Here is a 24,571-nt window from a genome sequence, read left to right on the forward strand (position 1 = left end):
GGTACCAACTTCGGATAACTATTCTGTATTGTACTGATGTCAATGGTATGTGTGTATCACTAAATACAACACATAAAAACGGATTTAGGTGTGACAAACCACTATACTACAGTAATGGTAAATGAATTAAAAATCTCTCCCGGTTTTAACTACAGCAATAAAAAAAATTAATAGGTCCGTTCACCTATGGCTGCTGCGTTAGCCGGACAACTTTCGTGCTATCATGTCAAATATGTCAACAGAAAACGTGCAGTAATGTTAAATATACTGAAAAATAACAATAGTCATTAAAATCAGTTCTGAATAGCCGAAAATCTCGCGACACAGAAAATTTCATAATTTCGAAATCGGTTAATAACGGAAACAATAGAAATAAATACATTTTATAACGTTTAGTTTACAACTTAAGCAATAATAAACTTCGCGTGTAGGTACCGGGTTCATGCGGTTTAAACAAACCAATAAATATTACAAAACAATGTCGTCATATATCGTGAATAATTCATAGAGTAATGAGTCCATAAAAAATATTCAACAGTATGGAACACACCCGAGAAATTGAGTTAGTTACTGACGGTAGATTTGACATATCATAAGAGTCTGTAATAGACCTACATGAGGAAACATACTTTGATTTGAGTCAAATTTAAAAAAAAATGTTACCGAAAATGCGCAAAGATTGGCCGAAGATGCGTAATCTTAAAACGCAGAAATATAATAAGAAATTCTTTTGTTCTAAAAACCTGCTTCTATCTATCAAAAACTTCGAGCTTCCTTTCAGTATGTGATTGGATCTATATATTGTCGTTAATGAAAAAAACGAATAACACTTCCTTTTCTAAATCGGTCGAAAAAATTACGATATTATCAATAATAACACTATTGTATAATAATAATAATACTGTCAAATGTTTTTCGTCATAATTAATAATAATAATAATAATAATAATAATAATAATCTCACAATTGCCATCTATAATAATAATAATACTGATACGAATACATATATATATATTTTTTTTTTTGTAAATACATACATATTATTTTTCGTCATACAAATGTTTTGCCTATCGCGACCATCGGTCGTAAAGTGTTTAATAATACAGTGTTTAATAATACACAATACTAACAAAATCCTCGAATTACTCTAGAAAATTAACATACATAATACGTACATTGATACTCTCGTAAAACGATATGGCACGTAATACTTGAGGGCACAGCGCACGCGCACCGTTAACCCTGACGTAATATATATTACGCAGATTACGTCACGACAAGTGTTTACATGACCACTATATTGTGTACTCGTATGGAATTTTTTCATCGATTTAAAGGATTTCGTAAAAAATATTTTTACCCTGATGTTGTCTGTCACAATTATTTATATCGTTCGGTATACAAAAATATATAATAAAATTCTTATTAGAAAATACAATGTAAATAAAAAGTATAAAACTATATATATATGGCTAGTACGTCAGCAGTCAGTCCTTTTGTGAGGAATAAAACATTTTCTCCGTTCTATAGTTGAATGTCGTCGCATAATATTAAATTTTAACAATTTTCCTAAAATCCCGTGTAAGAGCAGTATAAACAAACTGAAATAACAGCATTTCACTTTCTTTGGAGTACAGAAATACAGATAGTATCGATGGTAGTATACAGTGAGTAGGTTTTATGATGATGGCACGCACCCTCTGACTCTGTTAGTTTTATATTATTTTTAATTATTCGTCTATTTATTCTACGCGAAAAATATTTGTTATAAAATTCTGCTGCTAAGGAATGTCATACTATATATAAGAAAATTTTATAGTCACATAAATATTAGTCCGAAAATACAAACAATATCCTACCACTAATAAAAAAATAACCTATAAATCAATATCAACTATAGGAGTAATTTTTGACTTTAATATGACAAAAAAATATTGAAAGAAAAAGGTCTATAAGAACGTTTATGTTTGACGTTCTTATGAAAAGGATAATTGTTTGGGTATAAAGTGCATTCAAAGTTCCAAGCACCAGTTTTGTATAGTTTTATGCATGTTTATGTACGAACTTGATTAACTATAAATATAAAAGTTGTTTGATAACAAACTTGTCTGTCGTTGACATTTTAGAATCAGGCCGATTGTGATGCCGGACATGATCTCGTTAATTTTTAACAGCTTCATAAGTTGAGGAGGTTTTTTTATATCGATCTTTGCTTATTGTGATCTGTTTATAGAATTATTATTATTTTACTTATTTATATACTCTTCATTGCACCAATAGAATTAATACATAATAATAATAATACAGAAAAGAGATATGGATGTACAAAAGGCGGTCTTATCGCAAGAAGCAATCTCTTCCAGACAATCTTTAGGTAGAGAAAATACAACAAAAGTGGTAGGTGGCGCACGAATAGAAAGGAAGAATATGAATATACAAAGGTAGGATTAGGATAAGAATACCAATAAATATACAAAAATTTCAAGCAATATATATATATTATTTTATTTAACAATAAATACAAGCCGTGTAAAATACAGATAATCACAACTATGGTGTAAGTTGCCAAATTGATCTGAGAGCAATTAAAACCATGTGCATCATGCAAAATAGTAGCTAAAAATACTTTTTAGAATCAAGTTCTTCTGCGTAATTGTGATAATAAGCTTCAAATTTGTGATGAGATACCATTAGTAAATACTCTTTTCACAAAATTGTCATGCTCGTTATTCCTTATAAATATATATACATATAGCGATCTCTACATAACATCTAAAAAAGAGAGGATTAAACTAAAATAACCCTAAACCGCTTTTAAGTTAACTCTGACAAATTTATATAAGTCATTGTCATCATTATTTTGAAAATTAATACCCAAACAGAAAAAAACATAGGAAAGAATTAGACCAATTAGACGCTAATGGCGTTTCTATGAGAATTTAACATTCACATTTTTTTTAAATAATTTAAATAAACAGATAAGATAGGGAAATAGAATTCAATGTTACAGTAGTGTCTAGTAAGTACAAAGATGTAATAATGGTTTAAATAAACGCTTGTAGATTACTTGAGTGACGCTCACTATGATTAGAAATGTACATGGTGTGAAACGCCCATAATTCAGCCGCCCATCATTGTACATCTTTATTATTAATGGTAGAAATAACGATCACTGTATCATTACTAACCAAAACTGACGTAAATTACACGTGGGTGTTAATCTACTATAAGCTTTACAACTGCATCTGTTTTGCATATAATAAAGAATGTGTTGCGTAAGTAAGAACAAAGTAAGAGGCGTTAACGTAATTTATTCGATGTGACAGCAAAACAAAATGAAGCACTGCTTGCAGAGGCAATTTGTAACTTCAAATTATATAGCAATTTGAGTGTATACAGAGAGATTAGCGCTGTCGCATCCGGACTCTGTACAATTGATGCTGGAACGTATAACGAATGCATTGAATTATTGTAGTTTCCGCGCGTGGTTGTATGAATGAATGAACGGTTTTTGATAACTCTTTTCTATTGAACTGTATATATATATAATTGAGTTAGTGTGAGAATACTTTATTGTTTTTTTGCTGGATAGATGTGATGGATCTTCTGTATATTACAGGATTATTCAAGTTGATTGCATTTCATACAAAGGAATTGTATATATTTGAAACCTCAAACCATAGAAAATTTATTGAGCGTTGGGTTCATATATTCCGAGCCAATTGTGGGCAGGTCAATTGTTGTAGGTATACCACATTGTAATGCCTTTGAGTACCTTGATGCCTTTGATTTCTTCTATAGTAAAATTAATAAATATGTATTTATTAATTTTACTATTGCTTATATAGGAGATATCTCCGGAATAAGCAGAGTCTGATACCTTGGGAGTACTTTATATACAAGTATAACTGTTGTCGTGGGTATCCTTTTTACTGTAACTTAAATAATTTGTGAAAACTTAATTTGCCAAATGTAATACGAGTACCTATATAAGTTCAAAATTTCCTAGATATACTAAAATAGATGTATTTTTATTGATAACAAATAAATAAATATTTTGGCTACTCAGAGTGCACATATAAAGTGACCATTTACTATATTGTTATTTAAGCTATGTCACCATATAAACGAAAGAAAAAATTGATATTTAAATATAAGTGGCACGCCGGGTGAAGGCCGAACCGAAAATGCTTTCACTTACTCAAAACCGCGGACGCGGGCGCAGTGCATCAGTGACATATGTAATGACGTCACCGATTGACCTTGGGCTGATAGTAATTTGAAGTGGGTCAATATCAATATATTATAACTAATAGATTTAATTGCATTCTTGTTTTTACGTAATACGCCCATCATTATGGATGCTAGTCGCTTCGACATTCACTCTTAAACGACTACGATTGCATATGACCATACAAATACCATAAATTTTCGACGAATTGGTATTTGTTGAATTATACTATAAAATGTTACATATATTGTTAAGAAACTGTAACACAAATCTATTAGTTTTTTAGAGACTACAAATAAATGAGCGTGTATATATATATGTATGTATTTATATTACTTTTTTCGGACTACTCTAATGCTGTTGGCCGTAGCTGGCATTTACAGCTTCACCGGACTTTAGGGGGCGAGTGCAGATGGCACTCCAAACCCGCGGAAGGACTTATGGAGCGGCTGAAGGCCAACTCTTGCCTGACGGATACGATTTAGTCTGAGGGCACCACTAGGGGTTCGAACCTCGGCTCAGGCCGTCGTAATATCGATCCCCGTTTGAATTCGACGGGGGATCGATCAGAGGGGATTTATATTACATGATATTAAGCTATTATAACAATTAGCAGTTTGAGCACGATACTAGTGACAATTAACAGGTTAACAATGGTTTTCAGAACTATTCAATGTATGTGTGTATGTATGTAATACAAGCATTACTTTAGAAAATAAAACAAATTTATAAATATACAAATAACTTGAGTCTATTTATCTTATTCGTTTGTCTAGTCAGGTGTGTTGAAAATATATTAACAAATAACACATCATACAATGTTACCAATCCATATCAATCGATAACAAACACCATAATATACACATGTTACTAAAGTCGACATCATCAATCTGATGTTGAAAAATTCGTTTGTCCTTCACCTGATACACCGGTGCCTAAACGAGTTATAACTGTTACGTAAGATTTGTTTATTAAATAAACTATTCACTAGACTCCGCATATATATGTATGCAATCCTGCTATAAATCGTGAATACAGACTTCAGTCCTAAATTGTGAAACTATCAAAATTAATTGCTGCATATAAGGAATAACTTACAACGTGTCTATTAACCTTGTTATGTTAAATATAGCTGTTATACTATAACAGCTATATTTAACATAGATATAAACAATTACGGCCATTAAAAAACTGACAGTATTTTTTTTTTCACTAAAACAGACAGCCTAAAATTCTATCGGATAGATCGTAATCGTCCATGTCGTCTATAGACATGATTAATGGCACATTACGATATATATTGAGTGCGAACGATGGATTTACTTTTAATTAGCCTTTGTATAAGGTGAAGGTGACGTACGTCGGCAAAGAGGTCATCAAATTTAACCGGGTCACAAGTCCCGGGAATTGGTCGGAATTTCCCTTCCAATGGAAAGAAATCTCTGGAATGTTAAGTTCGTCTGATAACCAACATGCTTAGTTTTTAAATAACATTTCATAGTCAATTAGTACATATTACTAATGACAGTAAACTGTCATAAAAAAAGAATTTATCCCACTAATGTTCTCTAAGTTATGTTAAATGGCATTAGTGAGCCAGTGACCCAAGTTAATTCATGTTATGATTAATTATGTCATGCAGTTTAGTATGTTTCAGTATTAACTAACTTTAGAAACTGTATATTGTTGTCTTTACATTCCCAACACAATATCGTAACCAGATAATTAAATACGAGTTTCCGTGTAGGTACACATAAACCACATGACATTTTTCTAAATAAGGCGTAATAGTTTTAAAGCTTGAGACGCATGTTTCTATAACGCATATGTATAGTTATTATTATTAACAGCAACTAACATAGAATCCCGATTAATATAACAACTAAAGCCATATAATCATTACATTTTGATATTTCTATGTAAAAAAGAGTTAGAAGGAATTCACGAAACTCGTGACAAACTTCGATTCAAAAACATCCATAGACTATGGTAATCATTAACCATCAGATAAGTATTTACTTGCATCCCTACAGATGTTCCACTACATGTACTCGATATCTTTGTTGCGTTATTTACTCGGTATCGAGTCCAAATTTCATCACCCTGGTGCTGTACGACTGACTTAAAGAAAAAAATCTAAATATAAAATAACAGATACCTCTTAGATTACTTCCTAGTCCTATAAAATAATCTCAAAGCTATTGATAAAAGTATCAATACTATAGGCGTAGTCATATGAGTAATAAGGAAAAGTGATTTAATTCCTTGAATAGGTATCGAACCTTGCAGGTATCGGAACATCCCTACTGACGGGACCTGTAGTTAAAAACCGCGATTTGGACATTTTGAATTTTTGAATTTTCAAGACATTTGTAAATATATCGTGACAATTCGTGACACCTGTCAAGAACGTAATAGGAAATGTAATTGAGATACAAACCGCGAGATAATGACATCACATTCCTAGAGACGGCGTTTCATGAAGTAATTATAATGAGTTATATAAAAATATAATAAATATATACAATACAATAGTTTTATTTTATTAGAAAAGCTATTTCCATATCTAATGAAGCATGTAATAAATATATGCTGTTAGTAATATGTTTTCGTTGCAATTACTGAACCCACCGCAAGAGTAGAAGATTTAATTTGAAGGCATTTCTGTATATATATATATATCAATAAATTTTGATGTTTTGATAACGATCTATAATTATCTGATCTATACATAAAAGCATTTATTTCAATTATGGCATTTTTTTTAATACTCTAGGATAAAATTAATAACATATAGAGATTAATATTTGTTTTCAGAAAGCTACTTTTTTTTAGGAGATGCCAATTTAACAGATTTAGTTCTGTGTAGGTAGGTACGTCACGCGATTTCCTTCTTAAAATAAAACTGATTACTATTCTATTTGTAAATGGCAAAATAATCTGTGTGAAATTTTATTACCTTATTACAATGGAGTCTAGTACAACTCGCTTTAAAATCATAAAAAGAAATTTAAATGGAAGAATCAAAACTTTTAGTTAGTAGTTAGTTTTTCTGCACGTACTAGTACTACGTGCTGTAACATTTATAATATGTAAATAGGAATATTTATAACAATATCAACATAACATTTAACTTATAATGATTATATAACTTACAATAAATCAATTTAGTACCGATTTCATGGTAGCCGACAAGCTCGTGGTACGAACCGATGCAACAATGTCGGCTGTTTACAATTGGAAATGAATATCATTGTCAAAACTTCAAAACACTTTTAAATATAAGTTCACATTTTATTGTTACATATCAATAAAAAAAATCCTGGGGGTTAGTTGATGCAAAGATCATTAGGCCTATGCATTGTTTATATATATAGGTCCCACAAAATGTATTTCTTTTGTAAATACATATATACATAATATAAGTACAAAGAAAACACCCAGACCGATACAAAAATCATACTCATGAATAAAAATGTTTACATGAAGCCGCGACCATCGGAAGTAAAGCGTTGTGCTAAATCGCTAGACTACAAGACCGTAAAATAAATAAAACAAATATAGCTCGGAATTCTTCTACATTTGAATGTTATGACAAAATATACAAATTGATGCACTCTGATTATTCATATTGAAATTTTCATATAAAAAATGGTCGACACCATTATTATCCAGTATATCTAATTTCATAATAGAACAATGCAAGTTTGGTTTCATTAGCGAAGGTTAGCAGATGGTATCGTGTTGTAAGAACTTGTAAAGTGTAACCACTCTTACTTGTTAGCACAAACCGTTTTACACAATGAACATGACAGACAGTTACGAGTCTCAAAGGCTACATGGCTTTTGCTGTACAAGTGTTTTTTGAAATTTCAATTTGGCATACTTTAAGATGAAACTAGCACTGACTTGGAATAAATGAGTTTAAACATATGTATACTGTTTAAACATTTTAAATAATCACCTCTACGACTATAATTCTCTATAAACGGAAACAAACGAGGGCCAATGGCTATCTTTACATTCAACTTATGACGACCTCGGTGGTCTAGCGGTCTAGCACACCGCTCTACGACCGATGGTCGCGGGTTCGATTCCTCGCGCGGCACAAACATTTGTATTCATGAGTATGATTGTTTGTATCGATCTGGGTGTTTTCTATGTATAATATGTATGTATTTACAAAAAAAATATCTATGTATATGTATCAGTTGTCTAGTACCCATAACACAAGCTTTAGCTAGCTTAACTTGGGTCTAGATGACGCTGTGTGAATTGTCCTGAGGTTATTATTATTAACTCTTATTGCAACCATTTTTAGTCACAACTTCATGTATCATGCTCTTGCACATCGTTTCAGATTAGTTCTTAATGACCTTGATGATGATATTTAAATGTATAGCAATACAAACAAAGCTCGAGATTTATAATATATCTTTGAAATAATATGTCACTGCTCGGCTTTTATAAGGACTAGCGAGATTATATGTACCCTAGATTCATCTTTGACCCTTAAACAATACTTCACTGAAAATTACATAAATTAGATTTTACGTTATATACAAACATGAGTGAGAAAGAAACAGATTTTATATACTAGCAAACCACTGACTTTGGTCGGGTAGCAGAATTCTATAATAAATACCAGAACCTTCGTCAGGAATAACTCTATTGATAAGCGAGGATCGCATAAAATTCCGTTCACTAGTTTTTAAGATTAACACGAACATACACACAGATATGGTCCGAGACTATTTCAATATGTATAGATAAATATGTTATGCTTTGAATGATATGTGCTCTCCTTTCAAATGATGTATCCGATTACAATATCATTTTCAGATGTAAACAAATTTCGACTTTAAATTATTACGTTGGATAATACTTAACCATTTCGTTCCGAACGGAATGTAGTCAAAACATACGACATGGTCTGATTCGTGCATCATAATAAACGTATTGTTATGGTAATAGCCTTCGAGGAGGCACATGAACAATAGGAAATGGTGTTTATTTGTGTTCAGCTGAAATATTCAAATAAATCTTGATATTTCTTGTAATCGACTTCAAAAATGTTTCCAATGTTGAATTGTTCAAACCAACTGCTAGATAAGTTTGAATGCATTATATTTAACTAACTGGCCCATGTAATCATTGACACTCATTGAAGCTCTGTTCCTATTAGTTGTAGCGTGATGTTGTATCGCCTTTCTTTATTAATGAGATATTTTCTGCATAATACTGGAGATTACTCTGAATTGACAAACACAAATGTGTGTACGAGTATTGTGCTGAGAAAAAAATGAACCTGCGAACATTGGAAGAATGGACAATGTTTTAAAAAAAGTACAAAATCATATTCGTCAAATAATAGGAATGTACGTTTGTATTTACGTTGTCACAACACTTAGTTTAATGGTATAAACATGATCCTTAATGACATGATGTCTGTAATGCTAAATGCGATAAAGTTCTAAAATATTTCTTATACATTATTACACTATAGACTGCATGAAAATGTAGGTATACAGGATTTTGTAGTAATTGCGAAGAAATGCATTTATTGGTTTAAAGGGGAAAATATAATATAGATAAACATATATAAAAAACATTTCACAGGTTAAAATATTTTTTTTAATTTCATGATACTTTTGGACGGACTAAAAGTACATCCCAGACTCATTGTACCAGTGATAAATTTCCTTTGGCAGCACTATCTGAAGGATCGACTAAAATACTTAGAATGACACCTACATCGAATATATTTATTTTATGTTCTGACATTATTCTATGACACATTCTATCAGCAAATTATATATATCCTCTATTGTACTGCATACTAATTACTTCTATGTACAGCGAAGTGTGATTTGATACTTTTAACGACAAAGCAGATCCGAATTGGCGTGAAGATTTTTTCACGCCAATTCGGATCCGATTCACGAGAACGAACAGAGATCATAACTTATTTCATAAAAAGCAGATCGTTAATATTGTGATAGTTAATATTGTCTGAATTTAGTTGTAAAGTACATACAGTTATATCAAAGTTGTAGCAAATAGCGTTGAACACGTAACAAATATGTATAATAAATCAAGTTTATATTGGCATTTTTACAACAACATTAAGTCATTAGATGACTTTATAAATTCAAGTAATCCAATCATCAAGCTCCAACGTAACCATCATTAAACACACATTAAGTTAACAGTTTTAGTATTCTATACAGAAATTAATACGCAACTCATGTTACCATATCATACAGGTCTCGGTAAAACGGCAGTACTTAGTACATTTATGAGAATACTATCTGTGCCCGCGGTTTCACCCGCGTGAAATTTATATATATATATGTAATTCTGATGTATAAGCTATATTACTGTAAACTTCATTAAAATCCGTTCAGTAGTTTTTGCGTAAAAGAATAACATCCATAACCATCCATAATCAAAAATGTTTTTATTAAGATATATGAACTGAACGGAATGATGATATAATCCCTATACGGACCAATATAGGGAATATTAATATAGGGTTCCGGTACGATCTGCCAATATTTTTATATGGATATTTTCTATCATACCTTGTCCTGACAACTACGAACACAATAAAAAACTAACAAAATAGCTGCAGTAGTTGTGAACCGATACAAGTTCATACATTTAATTAGTTTAATTTATTACCTTTTTCTCCCGATATGAATCATATTTGAACAAATATAAATTGAACTAGACCATTTTCAATACTATATGAAAGGACATTAAGTATGTTAGTCACAATGACAGGATAGTATGTATTAGGCGACTACTTATGTTCTAATTAAAAAATAAATATGTATTAAAACAGAATAATATTAATGATGATAAATTTACATACATATATTGAAGAATTAAATAATAAAAAGACAACAAATCTATTATAAAACTTATACTAGTACTGCTTGTACCTCGGTGTATATTTCAATCACTATTACAGACAAGAAACAACTAAACATGAAGAAATCGCAAAATACCTGTTTATAAAACAAATAAAATTAAAAAAAAAAACAATTACAAACACCAATACTTCATCCGTGTGAACCTGTTTATATCCGTATCCCATATCCGTTATACAGTAAGTAATTACATTTATAATTTATAATTACAAATAATAACAGAAGCGCGTTAATATTAGTTCCCGTAACAGTAAAAACGATAACACTATGTGGACAATAATACATAATTTAACAGCGACCTGTTACCGAACTTTAATACTAACTCATTACAGATTACTTTCACAAGATCGCCTTAGGAACCACACTATAGGTAGTACTCTAGAAATTAGATCATATCTTCCGCACAACTAGGAAATTGTTACCTCAGTCTCACTCTTGCATGCTGTAAATTATATGAGCCTATCTTATTCCCTCTCTATTTGTTACATCGACAGGTGTTGCATAAAATCATTGATCCTTTCTCTAAAAATTTCAAACTACAGCTTTAGTTCAAGTACCTGATTAGACGGAGAAGATTTCATACTATATTTGACTAGCTGCCCGCTCAGAATTCATATGGGTATTTCGATATATTTAAACAAAATCCTTAAACGAAAGATACACATAAATCTACCGCAAAAATCACTTTCCGTCTTATTTATATACAGATAAATATTATATTTATATTGGTAACCTAGAAATTTAAAATAAACATCATCAATTACACGAGTTATTTCAACATTTGTGAAATATGAAAACAACGTATGAATGTAACCAACCCACAAATTCACGTGTTAGATTAAGTACCAGAGATTCAAAAACATGACAATAAGAGCAATAATATAGTGTAACTTCCCCATTCATCAAAATTTGTTTTGGATACAAATGGTTCGTTATATATTTCAAATAAGTACAACTCTATTATTAAACAGCTGACTGATATTGTTGTTTAAAATATTTGCTTAATACTAGTGGGTTTTTCAACATATTCAACCTTTCCAAAACTATGTATCGAAATATGTGGGAGAAACCAATTGACGAGTTACGCAAAATAGCAATGATGAAAATTATTAGTATGTATCTTGTTGCAGTTTTATTTTATATGTATATAGGTAAAACGAAAACTAAAGACAAAGACTTGGAATTCGTATTATATTGGAAAACGAATGGCAAGATTTTGAAGTACATAGGTATATACAAAAATGTAGAATCAAAGAACTATAAATTTAAAACAAATTGAGAATAAAAAATACATTTCTGATTAGCCAGACACAACATACCTGAATGAACTACATTTATTTACCTTTTTTAATATTGGGACGTAAGAAATATTCCTGTCATTATATAATATGTTTGGTAATGACAATGCCCATGGCGCTGATCTGTATATAAGTGCCGTTCAACTGGTTACTCATTGCAATGTCATAAAAAATAAATCACAAGATTCCTCGTTTCCTTGTGATTTTATTTCAGTATGTTTAACAGCATTTTACCTGAAAGAAGAAAATATACAATTATGTAAATCGTTTTTTTTAACTGAGAAATCTTTTCATATTGGTAGGAACTGCCAACAATTAATAGACAGGACATAACATCTAAAATTTCTCATCATTTAATTCATAGTTTATAGTCTGTATGTAACAAGCACTCCAGAGTAAGAACTGGCTATATTACGGACAGAGGGTTATATCATGTTAAATAATGTTGGTGGATAGACAAGAATATTTCAAATAATATAATCAAGTAGTTGCAGTATTTTAACTAATAATTTAAGTCGTAAAGGACCAGCCATTCCTTTAGTTCCTACGTTAAGAAAAAAGGCAAAAACTCGAGTGTAATTATATCATTAAATTATGAATCTTTTGAATTACTATGAGAAACTTTAATACTGTAATAAAATTATTTGTCGGAGCTAAACTATTGATCAAATTCAATGTCAAACTTATGCATGTATTTTCTCAATTCCAGATTCGAGAAACACGAAACCACTTCAAGACCAGCGTGTGCCATGTTGCTTAACATGTCGCCACTGCGGCAACTACCACCGAACACAAATAAACCAACACGAAGAAGCAAACCGCCAGACAAATACAAAAATATAATCGGATAATCATATATATCCTAGTCTTTAATGTAAAAAAACCAAAGTTAATTTTACTCTGTGATACAGGCGATATATTGCACTTGAAAAGGTTACCGTTTATGATATATTCGAAATTGAAAAATGGGTGTCCATGTACTTCTAGCTTCAACAGCGCTGAAAACAATCAGTGTGACTGGGCTGTGGATAATACCGCTACTGCTGGGAGCGCTTACCTATCACAATTACAATTCTTATGATCCAGAAGCGAAAGTTCTAGATAAAGAACCTCGAATGGAATATGATTTTATAATTGTCGGTGGAGGATCAGCTGGTGCTGTTCTAGCGAATCGGCTCACTGAAGTCATGAATTGGAATGTTCTGCTATTAGAAAGCGGTGAGTACTATTTTTTCTAATATATGACTGATGATATGGGAATACTGAATCCGCCTGCGCTAACGGCATACGCTGAAGGGGCGCCAACAAAGGATGGCAAGGATAGCAAGAGCATAAACTCGAATCAACCCGCCTATCATGGCGTTCGACTTGTTAGACATTACTAGCAATGAAAGCACTAGTCCCCATTATTACCTCTCCACACCGGTGGTAACATTAAGCTTAAAATATACTTATACTTATGTATGAAATCTGATAAAACACATTTGAATAATCAGTGTTTTTTTATAATGTAATTGTAATGGCATGTTCAGACATATTGATGGACGGTGCAGTATGGAAATTATGTTACGTAACGCCCGCGGTATACCACTCTTACTTGCATTCCTGAGGACTAGAGGAGTTGTCATGTCTTGGCCGAAATAAGTGAAACTAAGTTACCCACATAGACCACTCTTTACAAAATTTTACCTCGATTTATTATACATACATATGTATAAAATTCGAGGGTAAACTTTGTAAAACTGTGCTGTACTTAGTTAAACGAAGTATTATGAGTCGTTTACCTTCTATTCAGTTCTTATTATAGATATAACATTTAACTCAACATCTAATTATACACTTGTTGAAATTACAGGTCCGGACGAGAACGAAATCACAGACGTCCCTTCATTAGCCGGCTATCTCCAGCTAACGAAGTTGGACTGGCAATACAAGACAGAGCCCACGTCTTACGCATGCCTGGGTTTCAAGAAACGCAGGTGTAGCTGGCCACGAGGCAAGGTAAAAAACAAATTACCTACTTATTTACAAGCAGACAAAGACATCATTACAAATCATTATACTATTTGTGAGAGGATAATGAAGCAAAAATTTCATTAAATCTGATCTAATGAGATATAATAAACTTTTCATTATCCTCTCATAAATAGGGTTACCTATTATTGCCTATAAAAATATGGTTGAAAAATACCATCAACTTTTCTGTGTACATTTTGTACTCTTAATTTATTTTATTTTATAGAATAGATTTAAATTTATTTCAAAACTACATAACCAAACTCAATAAAAAGTTCTATACCAAATTGGAAGGAACTGAAAAATAAAATAATAATTTGCAGTCCATTATGTACATTGATGTAAATTCAAATTCAAAAATCATTTATTCATGTAGGACATTTTAGCCGCTTAAGAACGTCAAATTTTTACATTCAAATTTTTTTTTTCCCTACCGTCCAGTTCAAGGTGTAGGAAGTGTAGTTTAGAATTCTCATACTATTTTCGACCATAGAGAAAAATCTTGATCACCTCAGAAATTCTATTAATTTATATTTAATAGAATTTCTGAGGATAATTAAATAGAATTTTTTTTCCGTTAGTTGGAAATTTTAATTTTCAGGATTCATTCAATTCCGGGAGATTATGTTGTTGGGAGAAGTGAAAACCCTACTCACGACTCGTGATATAGTGGTTTATTGCCCCATTCATATGTTATGAATTTCTCCAATGATAATAAACATCGTTGTATAACTACATTAATCAGAGATGCCATTAGGCTAGCCCTCTGTTCTAATAAACTATTGTATTAAGTGCTTTAAATCTTTTTGTATTGACAGTAATGTGCCTACAACAGAGTACTGCAAAGTTTACATACTAATTAAAAGTGACTAGATACTACTAGTTTCCAAAGTATATTGGTTCTATTTTGTTGTTACTTTAAGTTATAGAGTCTAAAGGCAGAATATCTAAAGATTTCTGCATACAATGAAATTTTTTTGCAAAAGTCGCATGTATAAACGTCAAGAGCACCACATGTAAATCCAGTGGCACGTGAGATACCACAGGCTTTGCTATTTCAGAACACTAGTGCTTCCTTTATCTCACTGCCATATTTAAAACTAAAACACAATTTGCAAAGCGAGATGTATATTGGCGATAGAAATAGGAAAGACAGTGATATCCGCGGAGTTGACAAAGTCTAGCTCGGTGACATTAATTGGCATTTGTGGTATTACTAATTAGCTATACTAAGCCAATCTTATTAATTTCATTTTAAGTCATTGCTTTATCGACTTGGGAGGTGATAGACGAGTGAGGATTTTGTTATTCCCTTGGCAGTTCTTCAACCTATGCAGTATAACAGCTGATTTATTTAACATGAACATATTTGTATTTTACAGGTCCTTGGTGGTTCCAGTGTCTTAAACTATATGATTTATGTTCGAGGAAACAAATACGATTTTGACCAGTGGGAGTCCTTTGGTAATCCAGGCTGGGGTTACCGTGATGTGCTAAAATATTTCATTAAATCTGAAGATAACAGAAACCCATATTTGGCTAAAAGTAAATATCATGGAAGAGGAGGATTCTTGACAGTGCAAGAGGCACCTTGGCGGACCCCTCTAGTAGCTGCTTTCGTTGAAGCCGGTGTCGAAATAGGATATGAAAATAGAGACATAAACGGAGGTATTCAAACAGGATTTATGATAGCTCAAGGTACTATAAGACGTGGGTCGAGATGCAGCACAGCTAAAGCTTTTCTAAGGCCAATCCGTACGCGAAGAAACCTCGATGTGTCACTAAATTCCCAAGCAACAAGAATCTTAATAAATCCAGTAACAATGAAGGCTTATGGTGTAGAATACATAAAAAGAGGAAAGAGAAGAGTTGCCTACGCTAGAAAGGAGGTAATTTTGTCTGCAGGGGCTATTAACAGTCCACAGTTATTAATGTTGTCAGGAATAGGACCTAAAAACCATTTGAGAGATGTTGGTATACGGGTCCTCAAAGATTTGCCTGTTGGTGAAAATCTCCAAGATCATGTCGGTGTTGGTGGGTTAACTTTTCTAGTCGATAAACCTGTGGCCATTGTTCAGAATCGCTTCCAAGCGTTCCCTGTGACTATGAATTATGTCATAAATGAACGAGGGCCAATGACTGTACTTGGAGGATTAGAGGGAGTAGCTTTTGTAAATACTAAATATGCTAACAGCAGTGGTTTGTGGCCTGATGTACAATTCCATATGGCACCCGCATCGTTTTCTTCCGACAATGGGCAGATCGTTAGAAAGATTCTTGGTCTTACTGATGAAGTTTACGATACGGTATACAAGCCAATCGCGAATAAAGATGCGTGGACTATAATGCCACTTTTACTACGTCCAAACACTCGAGGTTATGTTAGACTGAAAAGTTCAAACCCTTTCCATTATCCGATCATGAATCCACGTTACCATGAAAATGCTTTAGATGTAGCTAGATTAGTGGAAGGAATAAAGATAGCTTTAAAGGTAGCCAATGCTTCTCCATTTAAGCAATTCGGTTCCAGATTATACATGAAGCCCTTGCCGAACTGTAAACATTTTAAGTTCATGTCTGATGAATATATAGAATGTCAAGTGAGAACTATATCAATGACCATATATCATCAATGTGGAACGGCAAAGATGGGACCTGATTGGGATAAAGAGGCAGTGGTGGATCCTAGGCTAAAGGTACATGGCGTCGAAGGCTTAAGAGTGATCGATGCAAGTATTATGCCTACTATAGTTAGTGGAAATACAAATGCAGCTGTAATAATGATCGGTGAGAAAGGAGCCGATTTAATCAAAGAGGACTGGTTGAATGAGAAGCATAGGTGACAAAAGACATTTATTGTAAGATAATTAAATGTTACCAGTAACGTTAATATTTTAAGTTCTCCTATTTTGCCAAATATGTAATGTATGTAAATACTGCTTGTATACATAGTTATTCCACTGTTTCATAATTTATTGCTGTATATTGCTATGACGTAGCCTATGAATATATCTGCTTTATAGATAATTCTATATATAAGTATAGTTAAAACATTAACTAAAGAGTTTTGTGAAAGGACATCATTAATTTATTTTACTTTAGAAATCAGATTATTAGCGGATCAATGCAACTTCAATTGACAATTTGTAATATAAATAGCTTCTTCAGGTATATAAAATACCTTCAAATAACGATTTTTTTAATAACGACAGTGATTAAAGCGTATTAAGGACAGCTATTACTGAATTATTAATTGTGAAGGACCACTATTCTTTTTAATTAATTTAATTAAAAATTGACATAATTGATATGTTTTTAGTCTTCATCGTAAATGGTGCATGCATCATACATGTTGTATTATTTTTTTTATTGGACTCTGCAACTATAGAACGCCTGTGAATTTCTTAGAGCATACGTGCATTAAGATAAATCGTTGCTTACTTGACAATACAATACGTACAATACTTGACAATAGGAAATACCTTGAGATATCGTAATTGTTTCCAGTTTCTCTGGAAAATAATTATCAGTACTTATTTTGTCATACCTCAAATATAAATGTAGGAAAACTCCTCTTCTACTACCTTCATTTTTGATTACTATTAATACATTCAGTGTAAGAATTATATCTAAATAGGTTTAGCGACATACTGAAGCAGATTTGTAAACGCCATAAGTCAGTCGTTTGTACGAGATTGAAATTCAAGCAGAATACAATAAATTCTCTAAGTTTAATGAAGATATTGTGTTAATAATATAAATTATTGGATGAGAAAGATTCTTAAAGAATTATGCACTAAATTTTGAGTATGAGGTTATAATGATAAAATAAACGAATTTATCGACAATTAAATTGGAGATATTCATCAAGAGTTCCCAAAACGTTCGCAATTTGAGAGACACAGCGTCATCCATAAATTACGTTACACCTTAACGAGCAATATGTATGAAATTTCATTACGTTTACATTTCATCAATGTTAAATTAATTTAAATGTAAATAAAACTATATCGAAATTGGTTAAGATAAGTTGTAGATGTAAAACTGTAAAATAACGTCATACCAGGCAGAGGCAGTCTCGCAAATGTAACCAGCAGGGACAAGGTCCTCTCCCTCCCCCACCCCCGGGGAATCACTAAATTCATGTAATATATGGATAGACACAATTATGTATATATACGATTAAGAAACAAAGAATGTATAGATATATACCTTATTATTTTAAAATGTATATATGTATGTAAGATTATCGTTAATTACTACTTAACTAGTACCTTGGCTATTGTCATAGTGCCATATTATACTTTAGTGTTTTGTTTTATTTATGTTTGGCTATACTTTATTACTATTACATTATGTTGACTTTCACGAAACACTTATTTTTGTTTTAAGACAAATATATATACTTATGCTTGTTAAATTTAAACTCACTTTGTATGATTTACTCAAATTTTGATATTCATTGAATGGTTTATGTAAACTCGTCAATAACTAAATGTGGTTATTAAAATATTTTGAAGAATACTGCATTAACATATAATATAATATAAATTTTATATTTATGGAAACCAATTTAATTTTAACTCTAAATCTAGTTCCAAGTATTTAAAACAGTATCATATTTAATGTGAGATGTTTTGTAAACATTTATACACAATTTTAATAGGTACTCTCTGTAGTGTTCTTAATGTAATGAATGCCATTCAATAATAAATTGTACTTTGTCAATATAAGTAAATACTGTTTTAATCTTTATTCGGGATTGTAACATAAAGACAGAATATTTACCATAATATTATTTATGAGCTCCCGATATTTCAACACTACAAAAACATACTGTAGATCAACTCTAGACTCCAATTTCAATTCTATCCAGTTTTGTAAAGTGTTTTTTTAGAAAGAAGAATATAATTCGATAATATTATTAAGATTTTCATTCATTGAACTTTTTTATTCACGGTATATGGAATTAATATGTTGTTATTAAAATAAAATAAAAAAGCTGCGAAATGGCGTAATAAAATATTATTATAATTTGACATTTAACAATTGCTACATTTAAGTTAATACAGTTATTAATGATTTAATATATTACGAATGTGGTACAGCTGAAATACTAAGTCATAATTTGTAAATCGCGGCAAATTTTAAGAGTGAAACGAAACATTAATGAAACTGTCACCGCATCGCACCATGCTACAGCGCACATGGTATAGAATGGATTGATTTTCTACAGTAGACCGACAGAGTACTGACTGTAGATGTCGACTGGAGATGGCGGCGGATATAACATCAAGAGCTCATAAGTAATGTTATCACGGTAAATTTCCTCTGTATATATTGTGAACAAACACAAGTAAATAGAATATGATAGAACCTTATTATACCAAAAATATTTACATTACCATTATGTGTCGATTGAAATGAAATTGATGAACTATTTTTATTAATATTAAATACAATTCTTTATAAAGAATGCAATATTATTTAGCGCTGTAATGTGGGATTTGTTTCCAGATGTCCGTTGCCTAGTTTCTCATACCAATGAGTCCTAGCTTGAGAAGTAGGCATTTGATGAGGTTTTATAGAACTTACACTTTTATAAATAAATAAAGTTATATAAGTATTTGCTGTTTTTAATATAAAAAATCCTAAGAATTATTAAGTTAGAAGGCAGTCGTAGTTAATATATGCTAGATGTAATTAATCATTAGTATAATATCATATTGAAAACATTAACCCTTGCACTCATTCTATCTGTCTATACGTATATTTAATATACCACCTACAAATTAATCGTAACATAGAATAAATAGCATCAAGCATTAAAACAAACACAAATATAGTGGTGGACACCACTATATTTGTGTTTGTTTTAATGCTAGTGGTACTTCTTAGATCTAGAGCTTCATGCTTTCAAATCTTCTATAAAGTCTGAATACAACTTGCAAAATAAGTTGCTTGATGACATATATATATTTTACAGAAGTCGGCATAAATATACATTACAGATCAATTTGCACTAAGTATCCCTATGTCGTACATCGCTTTTTTACTTAAAGAATATGGATATCTCTTAGGCATTAAAAACTCCATGGTTTTAAAGAGATAGTTAAAAACGACAGATAACGGGATCGACAAATTTTTTGTGTGTTGAAGGGTGAGACATGGCAGTAAAATTACAGGGTGTGAAGGCGTAATACCTAAGAACTACGGAATGACAATGCATGAGGTGTAACAACGAGCACCATATGATGCCCATCACACTCTAGACGACAGGTACCGCTTACCATGAAGTAGACTGTTAAATGTTTGCCATTAATTTAAAACTAATATAAGATACAATAGCAACTGCCTTTCATATTCAAGCTCCCTTATAGAATAGACAGAGAGACCCAAGGGCTTGTTGTGTCTATCCTTATATACTGTTGGTGTAAACCAGTGCTTGCATAACTCGAGGTACGTTATGCATACAGACCGGTTCTGGATACACTTGTTTCCTCCGCAGGCAGTACATTATACACATGCTCTTGGCCTCAAATCATAGTGACATACTGCACCCGTATTTATATTACCCATATATAATATATTGCCATCAGGCATTGTATATATGGCGGACTCCGCCATATATACAATTTTGCGTGCAAAAGAATATAAATATTATATATATATAACCCAGAAATTGTTTATCTAATACAAAACATTGCTATTTATATATTATAAAAAATACAAATGTTACAATACTTTATATTTGGAAATTTCATCGGTCTAGAAATAGAATATTTCTTATACAAATTTTTAATACGTAACAAATCTTTCCTACTTCGTTAAAGTAATAAATCTATAGACATTTAGAACTATATTTTTTTAATTTTCACTATTATAAGAGTACGATTTTCTTTTTTCTTCTTCTTTTCTTTTCTTCTTTCCTTTTTCTATTCTTTTGTTTTTCTCCCTCATATTAGCTTCATTACGCATTCTATTAGAACTTTTGGTCAATTTACATCTGGCCGTTATTAATAGAAGACATAAACATATAGAATTTTATATTAGACTAGAGGGTGCGTGTGTGCGCGGGCCTCAAGAGGCCCGCGAGGCGTTGTCGTTGATTTTTTTTGTGAAGACGGTTTTCTTTTCGAATAGTCTTGGTTGGCAAGTAGAGTTGTCTGTTTTGATACGATTAGGTGACTTCCTATTGTAACAGTGAACCTGTGGCGAAACTTTGTATTGTAATGGTCACAATACAAAACCTAACCTAACCTACCTTTTATACTATATTAGTCTGGGGTCAAAGTTTTTAATGTAGAGACCTAACCTAACCTACCTTTTTGTTTACTATATTATTCTGAGGCCATAATTTCTACTGTAAGAGTCGCAATACAAAACCTAACTTAACCTACCTTTCTGTATACCATTTCGACCTGTGGCTTTAATTTTTATTGCATTGGCCACATTACAAAACCTCACATTACCTACCTTTCTGTATACTACATCAATTTCGGTTCACAGTTTCTGATGCAGAGATCATAATACGAAACCTAACCTAACCCACGTTTCTGTGTACCTTATTGGTCTGTGACCACAATTTCCATATTCTCCTGTCTATAGACCTAACCTCATCTTACTTTTCAGTATACTAATAGTCTGAAGCAATAATTACTACTGAGTAGCAATACAAAATCTAACCTAACCTACCTCTCTGTATACCTATATATCTTTGACCATAATTTCTATTGTAAAGGAAATAAAGAAAAACAAAACCGTCTAGGTTGCGTGTGGGTCGTTTTAGCTGATTTTTTTATGGTGAAGGTTTTCTTTTCGATCTTGGTTGGCAGAAACATGTTTTGATACGAAACTATACCACAAATGTCAATTCCTATTGTAAGAGTGAAAAAAAAACCTAACTCATTGTTTGTATACCGTATTGACTTATGGCGCCACTTTGTATTGTAATGGTCCCAATACAAAACCTAACCTACATTTCTTTACAATATATTAGTCTGTGATCATAGTTTATAATGTAGAGAACAGAATATGAAATCTAACCTAATTCACTTCTGCATACCGTATAGATCTGTGGCTATAATTTCTATTATAATTGGCCATTATATTACTACCTAACCGAATACGAAATACAAAATCATATCGAACCCTACTTTCTATATACTAATTAGTATGGGGTCGCTATTTCTAATGTAGAGGTCATAAAACTGAACCTAACCTAACCAACTTTTATACCTTATAGAATAGATCTGTGACCAAAATTTCTAGTGTAAAGGACATATAAATCATAACTGTATTTTTTACACGAACGATTATCATTTAGAATAGTCACCAAAGCAGGAATGAATTCCAAGATAGTCTCCTTAGCTGGTAATAAACCGTGGATATCATACAATGAAAGAAATGTATGGACAAAACTTATTCTCATTATTTACAATCTGAAAATTTTACACATTTTGCAATCTTCAAATTACAAAATCCAAAGACACAAATTATTCAGAACAGCATTCCTGAAAATAATTTCGACATCGAAAATGTTCAATATTTGTGTGAGTTTTTATGTCACAATCCAAAACTAATTTGATATTTGTGGTCACCTATACTAAGGTATAGGCAAAAAATTGACGTCTTCGGCCGCAGTATTGAATTATTACTTTTTTTTATTTTGGCTTAGCTACCAGGGTGGCAAAAACATTTCATCCATACATTGTCAACTCCTTCTAATAGTTTAGTATAACCGATGTAACAACTTACATCGGTTTTCATAATAAAGTTTTCCAAATAATTTTGATAAAAGCCTTAGGGTTATTATTTATCGTAGGTAAAGGACCTATGATAAATAATAACCACTCATCACTCTTTTAATTAAAATATCATAAATATTAAAATCGGGGAAAGTTTTTAGCGCTGGCAATACTGAGATTCAATGCCATCCCATAAAAGCGGACTCGCTGCATGGTTACTATGTACCAAAATAAAAAAATCTTCCAAATTTTGTTCAAAGTCAACCTCGGCGGCCATCTTGGATTTTTCCATTTTGATACTTCTGACATATATATTACATTACGACAGATATATTTCGTCCACATATTGTACAGAGACACGGTCCTTTTAGTGGGTCCTTAGTAAATATTACTTTCTACGAAAATCTATGCCTGGTGTTGCCCCTAATTTTACAAAAAATTGCATAAAACTATTAAGATGAGATTTATAATAGATACCCGTCACTTTTATTTAAAAAAAAAATGTCGAAAAAATTTTCCCACATTTTGGGTTTGCTAAATTACCCGAAAATCGGGGAAAATTTGTAGCCTATATAATTCTTCTTATCTTTGCTCCGTAGAAGTCAACATGCTGTAAGGAATAAAATAGTACCCCAAAAATGAGTTTTAAAACGTCCCTAAACTTGTCATCGGGAATAAAGTACCTAACTCGGCCGCTATCTTGAATGATTGCTTTTTAAATAGTTTTAACATATACACCTTGGTGAGAAACATTTCGTCCATACATTGTACAGAGCCAAGGTAACTCCTTCTAGTTGTTCCTAAGTACTGTTTACAATGGAAATCGATCGATGTATGGTGTTGCCAGCACATTTTGACAAAAACCGCCTAAGACCCCTTGGGGATTATTTTTGACAGATCGTCATCATTGTTTGGTCTAAAATGATGAAACAAAAAATCCCACGTTTTTTACTTCTCTCCGATATTACCCTAAAATCGGGGAAAATTTTTAGACCAGGTAGTGCTTCGTACCGAGAGTTTCCACTGCTCCATAAAAGTCAACTCGCTGCAGTGACGATGGGTACATGAAAACTGAATTAAATAAAGTACCTAACTCGGCCGCCATGGATTTTTACTTCTTAATACTTTTGACGTATTCACCCTAATAACAGAAACATTTCGTCCATACATTATGTAGAGTCTCGATGACTTCTTCTTGTACTATTCCCTAAGAAAACTGATCTAAGATGTTGCCAAATAATTCTGACAAAAACCACGAAAAACCAATAAGGGGATGATTTTTGACAGATATCCATCATTATTTTGTTTGAAATATCGAAAAAAAAATCCCACATTTTGGACTTG

The 24,571-nt window shown here is 31.9% G+C and overlaps 2 protein-coding genes across 3 annotated transcripts in view; one reads left to right on the forward strand and one right to left on the reverse strand.

Annotated features, from left to right (window-relative positions):
• Positions 1 to 24,571, reverse strand: part of LOC131844581 (flotillin-2) — a 247,835-nt gene that overhangs the window by 152,060 nt on the left and 71,204 nt on the right. The window lies entirely within an intron of this gene.
• LOC131844549 (glucose dehydrogenase [FAD, quinone]) lies at positions 13,400 to 17,381 on the forward strand. The gene is made up of 3 exons (XM_059193466.1): positions 13,400 to 13,682; positions 14,320 to 14,465; positions 15,863 to 17,381. The coding sequence occupies exons 1-3, from the start codon at positions 13,430 to 13,432 to the stop codon at positions 17,321 to 17,323; spliced, it is 1,860 nt and encodes a 619-aa protein (XP_059049449.1). The 5' UTR covers positions 13,400 to 13,429; the 3' UTR covers positions 17,324 to 17,381.

Source organism: Achroia grisella, unplaced genomic scaffold (genome assembly GCF_030625045.1).
Source record: "Achroia grisella isolate CSIRO2021 unplaced genomic scaffold, CSIRO_AGI_Agris_v1 utg109, whole genome shotgun sequence".
Lineage (NCBI taxonomy): Eukaryota > Metazoa > Arthropoda > Insecta > Lepidoptera > Pyralidae > Achroia > Achroia grisella.

Bases quoted from the DNA above. Each gene is read 5' to 3' on its own strand.
- LOC131844549 (XM_059193466.1), top strand. From the start codon at position 13,430: ATGGGTGTCCATGTACTTCTAGCTTCAACAGCGCTGAAAACAATCAGT. The intron at 13,683-14,319 runs GTGAGTACTATT...TTGAAATTACAG, and splicing joins TGTTCTGCTATTAGAAAGCG to GTCCGGACGAGAACGAAATC. The intron at 14,466-15,862 runs GTAAAAAACAAA...TGTATTTTACAG, and splicing joins GTAGCTGGCCACGAGGCAAG to GTCCTTGGTGGTTCCAGTGT.